Source organism: Corvus cornix, chromosome 2 (genome assembly GCF_000738735.6).
Source record: "Corvus cornix cornix isolate S_Up_H32 chromosome 2, ASM73873v5, whole genome shotgun sequence".
NCBI lineage: Eukaryota > Metazoa > Chordata > Aves > Passeriformes > Corvidae > Corvus > Corvus cornix.
In genome coordinates, this window is record NC_046333.1 from 53,802,656 (window position 1) to 53,815,194 (window position 12,539).

General features: G+C 37.8%; 1 protein-coding gene across 2 annotated transcripts in view; it reads right to left on the reverse strand.

Moving 5' to 3' along the window:
* Positions 1-1,755: 1,755 nt before the first annotated feature.
* The window catches only part of UMAD1 (UBAP1-MVB12-associated (UMA) domain containing 1), a 79,211-nt gene continuing 68,427 nt past the window's right edge, over positions 1,756-12,539 (reverse strand). For both annotated transcript variants that reach the window (XM_039549264.1, XM_039549263.1), the window contains exon 4: positions 1,756-3,518. In XM_039549264.1, coding sequence (XP_039405198.1) covers positions 3,261-3,518 — 258 coding nt within the window. In that variant the 3' untranslated portion in view covers positions 1,756-3,260. The remainder of the gene's footprint in view (positions 3,519-12,539) is intronic.

The window sequence follows — 12,539 nt, forward strand, 5'->3', positions numbered from 1 at the left end:
ATTCATTTCTCAGAAGGACATTGAAAAGAAAGAGGTAGCAGTTCTCTAGGAGATTGAAAATACATAAATATCTACTGGTAAAGAAAAAACATGGTTTCGATGGAAGATACAAGGAGTTAAAATTTTTTTCTTAATTTAAAGAATTTGAAATATTGATGGGAAGAAGTCAGGCCTAACACACATGCTTTCTAACTTCATGAGCTCATTACAGAAAGCCAAGCTTAATGTTGATGAAAAGTTGCAGCACAGCAGGGTAGGTTGAATGAACTCAGCTTGGTTTACTAAACCTTTGTCTTCCTACAGCACCAAACAGGAGTCTACCTTTGGAATTTAAGGAGGATATTCTGCCTCTTTGTTGTTGTACAGTCTCTGGCTTCAGAAAGAAATCTGGTTCATCTGGAATTGCCCTGTCATCAGCAGAAGAGTCGCAGTTACTCAGGAAGGGAAGGAATTACCCCTAGGAGCTGCACTTCTGGTTCCTCTCCTTACCAGGCTGAGCAGAGAAAACCTAAAGCAAGATGAATTATCGTGTCATAACAAAAGGGTGGTTGTGGGGAGGAGGGCAGTTTCTCAAGCTCCAGTTTTATGCTGTTGTTCAGAACAACCCGCTCATCTTGCCCAGGAGGCTTCTTTAGTGCTTTTGTGAATGTAACAGGTTCTCCAGCTAAAAATGCAATAAGCTGTGTGTTATTTTGAGATACTGTAATTGCTGTGGTGAATATGCTCTTTGCATTTTCCCCTTAGGTGTTTTAGGGTGAGACCCTCTCCTCTGTGACCACACAAGTGTATATATTTGCTGACTGTCGTATCATGGTTTGGATCACACTTTACAGAAAACAGCAGAAACTGGATCTGTAACCACTGCCTTGACTGACCTGCTGGACATGGCATTGTCTGGTTCCACTTCTGAGTTTGTCACCAGGGAGTTGTCTGTAGGAACTATCTCCCAGTCAGCCTTCTGTCAGGCTGCTTTGGATGCAGTGGTTCTTTGATTTACCTTTGAACACATGCCATAAGGCATTAATCCAATTTTAGGGACGATCTCAAGCAAGGGAGAGGTTTGAGCCCCAGCTTGTACTAAAGAGAGGACAGTCAGGAGACACATTCCCAGTACTCTTGCTCATTAGTGGTATTTTGCTGGGTGTAAATTTCACACTTTACAGGGGGCGATTAGGGATGAAGGCCAAATGTTTAAACCTACCGTCCACATTTCTCATCATAGTGAATACAACCTCCTCCCTACTCTCCTTTGCTGCTCCTTTCCTTTTGAAAGGACAGCTGTGAGTGCAACAGATTTCAAACCTGACAAGATGTAATTATTTTAGATAAATCGTCTAACTTTAGGCAAAAAATGAATGCAAAAAATTACATGCCAAGTCACCTAGCAAAGAAATAACCAGTATTGTGAGTTTATTTGGTCTTCAACAGTGCTTTACAGCTCTGCTTCTAGACCAGCTGAGTTGCAGAAACATTTCAAAGTCAAAATGGACAACTTGAATGGAAACACCCTATTTGTGGACTGATCAAATTTTTAACTGTTGCATATAAAATAATCACTAAAATTATTTTAGTGCTTTTGGGTATGTGTTAACTAAAAAACTCAGAAAACAAAACAGTTCTGAACAACTTCATAAAACTAATTCTTCCTTCTAGGAGGCCTGAGTACTTCCCAGCTCCCAGCCATACTATTCTCCAAGCAGTGTCATGGATGCTACCTAAACCACTGCAAGTCACCAACACAGCACACAGAATCCATCAGATTAGAGTGTGATATATTTTATTAGAAGGACACCAATTTTTAAATGACACTGAAAAGATTTTCAAACTGAATTTCCAAGTTCAAGTTCCCATGAAAGCTGAATGGTCAGAGCTGTAGTAAACAATACAGGTGAAACCATGTAATAACTCTCACACATAAAAATAACTCATTATTACTTAGCTTCTTTTTATTGGAGTGCAGCACAAATACTCCCCTTGAAACAATAACTTCAAAACATTTAAGAACACAGCTGTCAAAAATATTAAATACGCACATTTAAAAAAATCTAAACCATGAAAATTTAACAACCTAAGACATATTCACAATGTAATTTCTTCATCATTTTACAGTATTTGTATCAAATACTGTAAGACAATCCAAATCTGAAAATATATGTACCTTAAGCTGCCACAGAGCGTAAAAAATATAGGAAAATATCCACTAACATTTAGCACAATATATATATTGTACCCCAAGAGAGAAAGCAAGTGTGTGCCACAGATCATTATTCATCAAAAATCATGATGTGACATCAGAGAGCTGTTGCTGGTGGAACAGCAGCCCTGGTCTTAGTCGGTAAAAACATGCTCAAAGCTTGTGAGTGGGGACACAGTGGTCTGTGAGAACGCATGTTTAGGTATTTAGCAGTTTAATTTAGCTGGATAAGAAACAATGTTATGTTTTCCTGTTGTTAAACATTGCCATCTGTACCTCTGGCACACAAATTAAAAAAAGAAGGGTGTGACCATTAAAAGTAGGTGTCCTGAGATTTCCTTCTTCAGGGGGCAAAGAGGTTAAAATGGAAAAGCTGATCTGTATATAAATCAGGAACACATGTGGTAATGAGAACAAACAGCAGCCAACAGGCAGGCGGGGACAACATCTCCAGGCAGGCACAAAACGAGATGGACAAAATACCATCTACTGGAAAAGGGAAGGAAGCAACTGATTTTCACTTTGAAATTGGAAAGTTTAACCAATTCTGTTCAGTCTTAATGATTACTTAAGGGCTTGTAATTAACTCTGAGTTTTAAAACTTGGTTTCACTGAAAAGCTGCCTGTCCAGTAGTGCAGAGCAGAGCAGCATTGCTTTAGTGTTAATATTGGTTTCTATCTGTACAAAATCAAGAGGTGATCTTAATATGAGTAACAGGATCTATGTGTTTTGTAACAAATTGAAATAACAAAACAGTTGAGACATAGACTTCCTCTTAAAGTCATGAAATGTTTGTGTCTGCAGCCTACCTACGGGAAGTAGATACCAGCAGCCAGTCTCCTACTGAGGCTGAAACACTTTTGCTTGATTTCTTTGGAAATAAATGGAATATTTAACATACTAAGTTATAGTTCACTTAAAGCTAAGAAATATATCACAGTTGTGAATAATAATCCATTTGATATACCAGTGGCAGGCCCCCAAAATATTAAGTCAATTAAAGTAAGTCTTTATCTTCCCTTTAAGACTTGTTCCTTGACAGAGGCACAAGAAATAAAGAAAGTATTATGGATCACAAAGCACTGAATTTTCAAGTGTAAAGTCATACCAAAATCTTGATAAATTATCATTGATGTCGTAGGTGAGCAGTTGGTCAGGAACGTCACTGTGGGTGCCCTGCACTGCTAACACATGTGGTGCGAGGGCAAAGGGGACGTCGCTCAGGAGGTCTGACATGAAAGGGCTGCTTTCCAAAGTCTGACTCCTTTGATTTCCCACCTCTGTTCTTGATACAGTCAACTGTGACCGGTGCCCTGTATTTATCTAAAGAGAACAGAAGAACAGAAATTTGCACACTACAAATCAGGCAGCTATGGCTTTGCACTTAGAACCACAAGGACCTACTAGTAAAGGGAAACAAAACAAACAAACAAATAAATAAAAGCAGTTTCAGAGTTCAGTTTAGGTAGATCTAAAATAGCAGTTCTTAATACATGTTGATATAATTCTTTGGCTCCGGTTGACCAGAATTAAGGCTAAAACAAAAATAAGACTTTTTGTAATGATTACTGAGATCACAGAATCACAGAATAAATAAGCTGAATTGGAAGGGAAATTAGAATCATTGAGTCCAACTCCTGGCCCTGCACAGAACACCCCAAGAGTCACGCCATGTGCCTGAGAGTGTTGTCTAAACGCTTCTTGAACTCAGGCAGGCTACCCAACATTACTCTGCATTTATGAAACCCATAAGGCTTGTGGGACTTTTTGTCATTATGTTCAGTCTTGTTTAGGGGAAATTACTTCATACAATTCCTTTCATAAACTGATGAAGCTCCATCTTTTGTTCCCCCTATGACTTTCCAGAAGTTGTCCAAGAAAGGCATGACTTTCACCATTAAGAATGCTCCTATCCCAGTTATTTCAAAGGATTAATGATGTTGCTTTCCAGTGTGAAATAGAATTGCATGACTGGCTGGTAAGTTCTATTATATAGGGAAATATATGCAGTGCCAAACATGTCCTTTATAGAAAAACACAGTTAAAACTTAAAAAAACACAGTTAAAACTTAAAAAAACCACCAACAACCCAAGAACCAAAACCAACAAGGAAATAAAAAACCTTGCCATACAGAAGTAGTCAACACAATTTAGAGAATAATGTTGGACCCAATAGGCTTGCAAGCTTTGATCCTGACCTACCAATATGACCTTACTAAGTGTTTATCCTGAAACCTTTACCATTTTAAGAACAAAGAAAAGACTATTTACTCTGCCTCTAGAAATCAAATATAATTTGTTTTACTATTTATAGCAATAAGATCCTATGCAAACTGATACCTCTCACATTAGGCACCCATAATGATGCTCCCGATAACAGGCTCTGAGCAACCTGGTCTAGTGGAAGGTATCCCTGCCCATGGCAGGGGAGTTGTAACTAGATGATCTTTAAGGTCCCTTCCAACCCAAACCACTCAATGATTCTGTGATCTCTAGGAGCAAGATGTTTGTTATGAGGATTTCTACTTTGACACATACAGAAATATTCAATAATGTGTTCGAAAGTGCCTAACAAGTCATGTCAGAGCCGTGAACACAGACAGGAATGTCTGACTTTGATGAAGTCCTGACTTCTTCTTTTCAACCCCCCCCCCACTCAACATGCAGCCAGAAAAATCCAAAGCTTACACAGCTATTAGGGAAGGCAGTGCACTGAAAGCTTTAAACACTAATTTGGTATTCACCTGATCATAAGAGTGAAATGGATCCAGTCATATGGAGGTTGCTTGCATCCATGATTTTTAGGGGTGTTGTGCTGCTCAAGATCTGACCTGTGCTGAAGTTGAATGTCACAGATCATGGCTGTTCCAGAGAACCTGAGGGCGTTGCTGTCTGACAGAAGAGCAGTATGGGTGGTGGAGTGGTGCTTTGTCTTCTTGCCTGGAGTATTTAGCCAGGCAAAAAGAAACTCCATTTTCTTCCCAAAGAAAGACTGGCTTTGACTTGAACATGACCTGAGTACTAGTCATTCCTTACACAACCCAACATTTCATCTGGTAGGGCAGATAAACCAGTGTTAAACCTTCTATTAACCTGCCAACAATGAGTCAACAATGACACAAATAATCTTGCCAGCCTGTGTCACTGCCAGCACTTGCCTTGAGCGGCAGTGGATGCGTGCTCCTCCACAGCCTGCTGGGACACGAGGGTTAGTGGTGCTGCATGCTCTCAAATGGACCTCACTTGGAAGCTTTTGTTCATGCTCACAATGATTTGAAACTTAAGGCTTAAGATAAACTTCCCAAGATCTGTTACTATCATGTCACAGGATAATAATGTAAAATTTCTGAAGGTTAAGAAGTTCCTTAAAAGAAATGACTGCTACATACAGCTACTAACCTTCCTGGTTATGATCCAATGTAAAAGAGGAGCAATACTCTCCATGCTACTGTAATACTGGAATGTCTGTTACTACACAGTTCCTACAGCGACAGTTTACAGGTATTTCTTTATTTTCCCTGGCTTTCCTTTTCTCAGTTCTCCATTTTCAGATGTGGTTAACAGCTCTTCAGAAAGCTACATGCAGCAGCAGAGGCAAGAGCTAATAATAGAGAAGATTTCTTTTCTTCAGTAAGGGTTTCCTTACTGATTCTGGTATCTATAGAGGACAGAGAAAATAGGAAAGCTGGCAGAGAAGTCAGGAAGATAGCCTGCATAGTTCTCCTACTCTAACTTTATAAGCTGTGAGCAAAAAAACATGGCCAATAGTACTGTAAGTTCAGAAAAAACCCTAAAACCTCTTGTACTTTTATTTTCTAATCAATATAGTTATCTCCAAGATAAGATATAGTTATCTCCAAGAGGTATTAGCTTCTATGGCTGCTCATTGATAACACTTTGAGAGAAGTCTTCCTTCTTGCCAGGGCCCAAGGTATGCATCAGAACAAAAATCATAGACATCTTCTGGTATAGACATATTATCTTGCTAAGCACACTGCCAAACAATCAGAACATTTATTTATGTTAATATTTATCTGAAAGAACGCGCCAAAGCACTTCAGGTGAGTCCCTAAATTCATTGCTGCTGTAAACTTAAAAATTTCTCTTAATTTCTACTCTGCACAAATTTATTACATTCCCTCTTGAAAGAAATAACTTGTGGATCATTTACTGAGGTGCTGGTACTTGCTTGTATTACATCGTTCCCATATTCTGAAGGGGGCCAGAAAACCCCAGATGAAAACCAGGGTTACATCTAGGAATCAATTAAACTAGATCTTCTAAGACCTTTCTGCCTTGCTCCCCTTCCAGATTTCAGGGAAAAATGATCCCTCACTCACTGTCCTATTCCAGTCATTCAGATGATAATCAGAAATCCCTAGAATCTAATGTTTATTTTGATTGGCAAATTATACTTTTATGAATACCTGTTTATATCTTAATTGTCCCCCAAGCTGGGTGAACACAATTTACAATGCAAATTAGACCATCACGTGGCAAAACTAACTTCAAAGAGGGAAAAACAAGTCAGAGCAAGAACAAAGCATCTTGAATCTTTTTTCCTCCATAAACCTTACATTTGTTAGAATGGTGCTAAATGGGCAGACCCAGAAATTAAAACCCCTTCTGTACACAGCAGATACCATGTACTGACAGTGACACAGCAAGGACCAGCTTTGCTTACTCCCAAGTCCCACTCCATATCTGAAAGCAAGACTGCAGTAAGGAAGGATGAATTACATCAGAATTATTTTACTGTGAAAGCATCATTTTACTAAACTCAGTCCCTGCACACTGCTAGTGAGGCTCTTAATAGTCTTAACAGGTTATGATACTATTTGAATAGTCAAAAGAGTATCACAAAGAAAGCCCAAAATGGTTGAGATAAACATAGTACAGGTAAGTCAGAAACAAAGCAAAATGTCAGGTCAGTTTAACAAATGCCATAATTTGATCTTAAATCCAATAATCTTTGGGTCTCAGTTTACTCAACCCCTCATGAGGAGGTCGTGGGCCTAATATGACAAGATCAGTTTACAACAGAAAGGGAAAAGGAGTCTAGATTTTCTATTTCAGTTTCACATTTAATCCACTACTGTCTCTCCCATGAAAACAGTTATTTTTAATTATCTTAAAAAGCTTGCATTCTCTTTTTAATTTATAACAAGTCCCATTGTATTTATCTATAGGAAGAAAAACGTTCCTGTCCTGAAGAATTCAGGTAGCAAGAAGTAATTTTCCAGTTCTGCCTAGTGCAGTCATCACAAGCAGTCACTGCCCTTTGCTATGCAGGGCTGTTTCTGAGCATTCCTGCAGTGATATTTAGATGTTGGCCTCCTGTGCAAGACCCTATCAAACCAGACAAGTTTTTGTGCTTCCAAAACAAGAAGATAACCCTTTACATGGGCTAAGATGCATTTTGTTCCTGTGCTGGAGAACCCACATGAGTGAAAAGGCCTTGCTGAAGCCAGCCTCCCCAGCAGACTTCCAGGGAATGTGGTGAAGAACTGGACACTCTGGTAGGGAACACCAGTCACCCATCGGTGCCGAGGTCACCCACACTGCTTCCAATGCAAACACCAGCACAAAATGATGTGAAGCAACCGAGGTCAAGGTTAGGAAATGGCTTATGCTTTATGCATGCATTCTTCAAGCATATATAGAACTGCAAGTCCTAGAGAATTTGATATTGCACATTAGTCACACTGGTTTCTACTTAAATGCCTAACTTATTTATCCAGAATACAATCCATTCAGAGCATATTATCTGGACATTAGCTAAACTAAGCACTGCCAAATGCTATGACACACAATCCTGTTATGAGAAATATTAGTTGAATGGACCGAGAAGATCACTGATTTACATTTCACCATACACCAAGGAGTCAAAAAATCAGTAAAAATTACATAAGGTATGGCAATAAAATTTAATTCAAATAAGCAAGGTGTCTTCTACATTCTTGGTTTGCAATCCAAAAGAACAGGGATAAAAGAAACACTATGTAAATATATATAGTAGCTGGCCACCAGATACTAATTGTGCTCTGAAAACAATATATTATTTTGAAACTAACCAAGTATAAAATTATCCTCTAAAGTAAATGATTCCTTTTTTCTCTTCTTAAAAAAGATGTTTCTCAGCTGTTTTTAAAAAACGTCTAATTGGATGCATGTCTTTGTATTTCCCATAAAGTTTGCCAAGAGTCTCGTAAGGAAGAAAAAATGCACATTTTCCAATGTACTGAGAAGCTGGATTTACAGTGCTCTGAAGGAGAATCAAAGATTAGTGCCAGCATTATTATAATCCAAACCCTTGAACAAAGTTTTCTATCAAAAGTTATTCATTTAAAAAAATTTACGCTTTCTGTAAAAAAAGGGTTTTTTCCAGAAACAGATCTATTTTTCTTTAAAAAACAGCCTTGAGAAACAAACAGTATCTTCAGTCTGCACTTTCAGAATATTTAGTAAATATCCAGCAATATAATACTTACAACAGACACCTGCTATGCTACTGGTGGCAAAGAATTATCTGTGTTTCAGGCAAGTTTGTGGTATCACAGGAAACAGTGTATCATAAGGTATCTATGTAGTAATTACTGATGTACCTGGAAATGGAAATTGTCATATGGGATTGTTCCTCCAATGTGTTGGTTGATACTTTAGGATATTCACTGGACCTCCTCAGAAAATTTGTAGGAATTCTGGAATGAGTACCTCCATTGATGACAACAACTCACTTTTCAAATAAAAATGGTAATGGCAAAGATGAACAGAGGGGGAAAGAAAAATTACAAGGTTTGTATTCAAACATTTAAGCTAGGGGAAGAGAATCACAGAATCAATTAGGTTGGGAAAGACCTCTGAGATCATCAAGTCCAACCTATGGCCAAACACCACCTTCTCAACCAGAGCATGGCACTGAGTGCCATGGCCAGGCTTTCCTTAAACACCGCCAGGGATGGTGACTCCATGAAGTCCCTGGGCAGTCCATTCCAATTTTAACAACCCTTTCTGTGAGAAAGTTCCTTCTGATGGCCAAAATTCCTTCTGAAGTCCAAACAAAGGTCAGTAAAACCTTGCTGGCGGTGGGCAAAGTGCACAACATGATAATTTCCAAGTACCAAAAAAACCCCAACCCAAAACATTAACAAAAAACCACCCCAACACACCAGTAAGTATGTGACCTACGTCCTTACAGAACTGTAATAAGGAAACAAACGCACCTGGACAAGCACAATACAGATGCCTGAGATGGTTCAGAAAACCACGTGTGAATAATGAGAGCTGCTATTCTTTCAAGGTTCACTTGAAATTTTAGTCAGCCCTCCCCTCCAGACACTCAAGAAAAAAGTTATTCCTAGCTGGGAGAGCAAAATTAGATGTAAGAAGAATTGCTGAAGACCTTGCAGTAGCTTTTTGCTATATCCAAATTTCTTCTGGTTGCTTGCTTGCTTTATTAGCAGAAATGCAGTGTCTGGGATTGTAACAGTGGCCAAAGATTGGTGCTGTCAGGGGTTGCAGCAGGGCAGACCTACAGGCTGAAAGCTTTGGGTTGAGTCCTTGGAGAGGCTTTTAAAAGCAAGAATGGTTCTCAGTGGAAATCAGCTTTCCCATTTGCTTTAGGCTCTTGTTTCCAAGCTTCTTATGACTCTCATTTTGTAATACAGAAGTAATTTGTCTTTCTTAAAGAGCTCCTGCTACAAGTCTATCAATATTGCCCTTCAGAGTAAAACAGAACCAATTTTATAAATAAGAGTTTAAGAATATTTTTACTAATTTGTGACATACATTTTAGGTATTTTTCTTTCTCCTCTATAGCATGCTTTTCAGCTGTTTCTTAACTAGAAGGAAATCAAGGTCAGGTTAATGCCACTGAAATCTTAAAGAAAAGAAATTCTAAAGAAACAATGAAAAGAGGTTCTGACATTCTATAGATTTTCTTTATTACAGCAAAGCTCCTCACGGAGTATCTTGGCCTGCAAAGAACAGCTGGGGAATATTCACTAAACCACACTTTCAGTATCAACAGTGATGTACACTTCTGGATCCTTATTAGCATTAAAGCAATTAGGAAAGTGTAATTACCAGAACAATTCTTTAGTGTAAACTTGCTGTAATTACTATGTGATTCTTGCCCTCTCAAACAGCCATAAAACTGTTAATCTCTGCAGAGGGGAAGAACTGCAAGGTTGCCATTTGAATTCTGGATACTCCGAATGTTCCATGGTTAACGTGTGTTACCTTAACTGTCCTAGTAAGTACTAGAGATGCCCATGAGTTTCATTTATGAGACACTTACAGAATGTAATTCTACCCTGAAAAGTATTCTTAAATACCACAAAAGACTTCATATCTAGTGTCTAAACCCACTACCTCATTTTGTCATCCTAGAAGAAAAAAGATGATTTTCTTCGTTACCAACTGTGCAAATTCAGAGCAGTACAAGATGAAGGTTCTGTTTTCACTCAATCCCCTATAATAACAATATGTCACAGGAAATATTTTGAGGGGCATTAGTGATAAATTTAGCAAATATATTGAATTCAATATAACCAAAATTGTACAGTGATTTTTTATTTCTTATTCCTAACTCCTATTATTTATTTCATTCAGTAATAGTTTGAAGAAAGAGAACCAAAACATCTCAAATGTGGGCATCTATAATGAGAAACTATAATATTGTGAACAAACTGGCATAAGATGCAACATGAAAAGAAGACTGCAAACCTAAAAGAAAACAGAAACAAAAAGGAAGCAGAAAATGTTCTAAAGCTTTATTAAAAATTTTAAGTCTTAATTTCCCACCATTAACGAACGTAATTATGCTCTTATCTTTCCTTTTATCCCAACCAATTTCATCACTTTGGGGTCTGATAATTGAAGACCTGTATCAACACTTATGCCTTCTCAATAGCAGGGTTCCTTTCCTTGCTGCCTCCCTGTTCCTCTCTGGAGGCCCCTGAGTTTTAGGGCACCATCGTTACAGGTGAATTTTGGACAACAGTCCCCTCTGTAACATGAATATTGTAATAAAAATTATCTTAGAAGAAAGAAAGGGGTGTGGGTTCAACAAGGAACAGTTTATCTAGCTCCTCTGTTCCTTCAAAGTACTATGCAAGCTATTCATAGCAAAGATCTCAACATAATAAGCAACATGAACAATATTTAGCACGTTGTGCTTCTGCCACTGCCAGGAAATGGTACTAACTAGGCCAGATTTTTTTTCCTTTCTTTCTGTAGCAGGTATGCTGGAAGATTAAAAAGTTAATGAAAATTACTATAGTAAGTGAACTGCAAGCCAGAAGAACTGTAATTGAAAATGCACACATCTCTAGACATCCAGCACCGCATTCCACAGCCACAAATCAGAAGAGAAGGACAAGACAATATATTACAAAATGAACAGGCAAGTCTGATAAATGCTGATAATGGATTTGTTTTGTAACTTCAGTACCATCCAGAAGCACAAAGTATTTTCATTTATTTTGCTGCTATTTTCATTCATGATGTAATGCAAAACTCAGATAACTGACATTCAATATAGACAGAGAATATACTAAGAAATTAATTTAATACAAAACTTTAATTGCATAATTTAAAAAAATTTAAAACTAAAAACCAGTATTTAAATATTCTGTTTTAATTTAGCAGCTACATTAGGTCGATGTAATTAGTGACAAGAAGATGTGGTATTTTCTCTACTGCTTCAGGCAAAAAAATATCCTAAAGACTTTTGGGAGGTTGATCTCCTGAACAGCAGAAGCTTAGACAAACTGGGTCTCTGCATTTATGTCTCTCTACCTCTTGTTCCCAACCCCAGCTATTGTAGAAGCTCCAACAGGGTAACCTGCTATGGTAGGAAAAAGATGACAGCTTCTCTGAGATGGTAAATGCCCATGGAGCAGAATGTCTAAAAAGAGGGCTAAGACTGCATTCTCTCATTATTGTACTAAGTGTATGAAAATCCAAGGATTTGAATGCAAAAGAAAGCTGTCTACCAAAAAAAAACAAAAAAAAAAAAAACAAAAAAAACTTTGACAAATTAACATAAAAAACCAGTAAGAAAATATTTAGCAAACATAGTTTCACACAAAAATAAAGCCAATACATTCTTCAGGAAATTAGAGCAACTAAAATTGTGTAGATCAGAAGGTTGTTTTGTTGTCGGTTTTGGGTTTTTTTAAGAAGAAAAGGAAATCTCTCCTTGAGTAACTGAGGGAGTCAGCAACATCAATGAAATATCTCCCTAGAATGTCAATATCAATGAGAGGAAAAAGAGGGGTAACAATTTCTGTAAGAGGAAAGGAAAAGGAAATTATCTTGGATTTGGTTTTCAGAAAAGAA